General features: G+C 42.3%; 1 protein-coding gene across 1 annotated transcript; it reads right to left on the reverse strand.

Annotated features, from left to right (window-relative positions):
* Window positions 1–1,226: 1,226 nt before the first annotated feature.
* Window positions 1,227–3,230, reverse strand: LOC139449606 (BTB/POZ domain-containing protein KCTD12-like). Its single transcript, XM_071231077.1, has one exon. It carries the CDS (start codon window positions 2,680–2,682, stop codon window positions 1,867–1,869), a length of 816 nt encoding a protein of 271 aa, XP_071087178.1. The 5' UTR covers window positions 2,683–3,230; the 3' UTR covers window positions 1,227–1,866.
* Between the last annotated feature and the right edge of the window lie 487 nt (window positions 3,231–3,717).

Consider the following 3,717-nt stretch of genomic DNA (forward strand, 5'->3'; position numbering starts at 1 on the left):
GTTTCTTAGTTGATAACATGTTGGTAACAATAGAAGTTCTTCAGTATAACTAACAACTTTGGCAAACTGGTGTCAGAAGGGGGTTTGACGAGCACATTTGGAGGATAACATACACTAGACCAGTATCTGTACTTGGGGAGGGTGAGAGCTTTCATTGTCATCTTCCTGATAATATTAGCCGGTTTTACAGCTCATATGTGTTGACAGAGAATACGATGGACATATGAAATTAATACAATTCATAGGGTTCTACTAGGTATCATTAAGGTAATTTGCGAACTTGCATGTGTAGATATGAATGCCAATCGCGAAGAAAGTTTTCCGTTTAAAAATGAGTCATGGAGGTTGGGTGTATTTTTGCCAGTAGCCAAAAAGGTACACAAAAACCCTATAGATTGTTCGAGCTATAATTTTTTTCCATTATCAATATCTTTACCTTTTTAAATCAGAATACCAACCATTTTTTATGTGCTCTCCTAATTAAATATACTGACAAAACACTTTCCATATCCAAAAGTATCTGTCGATTGCAAGAATCCGACTATATCATGACCATGTGTTTATGAATCACTGTCAAATAATAATGATACCAGGTGTACGCGAAACGGTGAGCGTATTCTGCCCAACCGGTGGTACCCGTCAGAAACACATGCAAAGGCAAGTCAATTGTTCATCTAAACACATCGGAACATATGGTACAAGTCAAAATAAGGAATTGCATCGGACATCATTTTTGTCACTGATGCGTCAAATGTGTGTCTTGTGGAGAGTATTTTGTCACTCTGAAACTTTATACGAGAAATAATACGAGGTCTTAGGATGATATTTGAATAGAATTAATGTATCTATTACTTTCTTCTCGTGTTACTGTGACTACGCCTACACTATATGTCACATGTCTTGTTACAGCCTGTGTCAATGTGAACATCTCCAATGGCTGCTTGTCGAAATCACGAATCTCTTTGCACGAACGTCTCCCCTGTTAACACATGACGCTGTGAGGATGACGTTACACGGACGTTATTAGGCTGTCTGGCCCTTAATGTAACGCCATGCGAACGTCATGAGCTAGCAGAATTTTCTCGATTGATATCAGTATATGTCATATGTACAACGTCCCTCATGAAATATTATATACATTGTATACTATCTACATTCTGCTAAAATGCGAAGGTATTGTAACTTTAGCCACAAGCTTGAAATAACTCCAAAACGGATCAGTTCTAAACTTCTTTATTCTTTGAAATTTCTTGTGACGACTTTTACAAAATAGTATTGGTCTGCAGCCTCAATCCTACGACAACACGAGTGTATATGATCATGCGTCATAAACATACCTCCAGAGAAAATTCCAATTATATGGCTAATTTCAATAGATATATCTATATTGCTGCAGAGATCAGTTCAATTGACTTCTGTGATGCCAGTATACATAACAACTGAAAAAATCTACTCTGAAAAAAGATGCATAATATGAGAGATGAATGTCGTGTAACGACAAGCATGGTGGACATTACGAAATTCGTGCATTCGAATATAATGATTCTGTACTGTGTTTCGCAAGCAAACATTACCCTCATTGGTGAGCTCTGCTGGCCAGTTCTGCAACCATCGCCACCAATATTTGGTGACACTGACGTCAACAGTCACAGTTCACATCATCACACACATACCAGCAATCAGCACATAGGCCTGCAACGGCGGTCTCCTTGCTGGAATGTAGGTATATGAATTCATCAGGGTTTCACGGAGTATCTCTGTATCATGGTCCTCCAGAATGATCGAATCCTCGTGAGATGGCAACGCGTGCCAGTTCGGAGATGGTCATAACGTGCAGTGATTGAAACCAAAATAATTCAGTTAGGCTCAGCGTCTTTCAAAGATGAATTCGTTGTAATGTTGCCACTTGGCTTCCTCTGTGTCCATCCCCGCTTTTAGCTCGCCAGCACTGTTGGTTCCGGTGCCAACCCCACCTGCCAAGAAGAACCCCTCTTCTTGCAGCATGTCAAAGGCCTGCTCCAAGAATGTATGCTTGAGGAAATACCTTCCTGTGTATCTATCCATGCCACCCCGATCTGGGTCTCTGCTTTCGTTCAGGGTTTCTTTGAATACCTCTCGACACAAGGAAATTCTACCACACACGATGATTCTACTCAGCTTTCGGAATTTAACGTCAGCAAGCCCATCTCTTCCGAAAGCAAATGTTCCCCTGTAGCCTACAGTTATATATCCCGGTTGCTTGCCGGTAACGCTAGGCAAGGGTTTAAGTATAGACCCTGATAGGGCGGAACCGGTAATTCCAGGGGGACTGGAAGTGCTGGACAGAGGGGTTAAGTGCGCCGGTTTTGGCGACAGAGCGCTTAAACTGTTCACTAAGTCCTCCAGCTCAAAGAAATCAGCTTCTTGTCGGAGTCGCTCACGTTCGTGGAAATTCTCTGGTAGAATAAGCTTGAGGTTCCGGAGATAGTCCAATATGTATCGGAACAATACACCATCTCTATCAATAAAATATTTGCCTTTAGCATCCCGCACAAAAATTGCCGTCGAGTCATCGCCAAACATCTTGCCGAGTCGACATTCGGGGATCTTCTTTAAGGTGGCGAGTGTTGTTGTATAAAACACTCCACCAACGTTCAACTCAACAATCTCTGAGCTCTCAATCGAATTGGTCTTGTCAGACATTTTGGGTAATTTCCTTTAATATCCACTAGTTCAGGTTCCAAGTCAAATCCTTTGTACTTTAATAGCCACTTAAATCATTTCTAATAACTGCTCCTTTTGAGGCACACGTCTTCTAGTTTCCATACACAACACACCAAGAACGAACCGCTCTGGCCCTGAGGCAGACTGGTTGATTTCACTCTTTTCAAGAATACCAGCTGAGCGCTAATTCCCAGGCTACTGCAGTGAATAGTGAAGGTGAACTCACTTGATTCTGTCGCTGTGGCTAGGGCGCGTAGATGGCAGTGCTATCGACCGGACCTAGTTTATGGCATTCTAAATGTACGCACAAACACAAAGACTCTCTCCTAATTCCTTATTGATTGCCAATGTAGTCGCGATCCATTCTTCTCTGTTCTCAACTCAAACGAAAGAAGAGCATCAGGGTATGTTTTCAGATTCCCTAGCTCGCTGAAATATTCTAGCACCAATAGTTCTCGCGCCGCCGGTCTATATGCGCTTGCCTCCCCGTGCTCAGCCCCACTGATCGAGAGTATGGTCTGCCAGGGTTAAAAGCGCTGCAATAACTAACGAAACATATTCACCGACTGTGCAGAAATGCCCGTCCCTCGTCTGTGATTGGCTGTTTGGGCTTTGGCTCGTCAACTGGCGTTCGACGTCGCCATGGCAACCAGAAGACGGTGAACCGTTGCACACGCATGCGTTTTTTTTATTTGGTAAGGTCCAACTGCACTGACTCGCTATCGATACAGGCACAGAAGCTGAAATGGTGACACATCGATAGCATTACCCTACTGAGTAAAATAGATCTACCTGGTCACTCTCTAAGTTGGTGAGCTGGTGGCAGTTGATTTCAATTTACCTGTTTAAATAGAAACTATTGCGCTTTCTCACAGCGGTTCAACCAAATCGAATTCTTTCAAAAACCTTGATGTCGGTCTATATGTGAAGCTACGTTTCTGTTTACTCGCTTTCAGTATCAAATATTTGTTTACGTTAGTATGCATTAGGGAAATAGTGTTCATGAGGCTATTA

Source organism: Haliotis cracherodii, unplaced genomic scaffold (assembly GCF_022045235.1).
Source record: "Haliotis cracherodii isolate W230 unplaced genomic scaffold, xgHalCrac1.p SCAF_8, whole genome shotgun sequence".
NCBI classification, from domain to species: domain Eukaryota; kingdom Metazoa; phylum Mollusca; class Gastropoda; order Lepetellida; family Haliotidae; genus Haliotis; species Haliotis cracherodii.

Coding starts and splice junctions, on each gene's coding strand:
- LOC139449606 (XM_071231077.1), bottom strand. CDS start 2,682: ATGTCTGACAAGACCAATTCGATTGAGAGCTCAGAGATTGTTGAGTTG.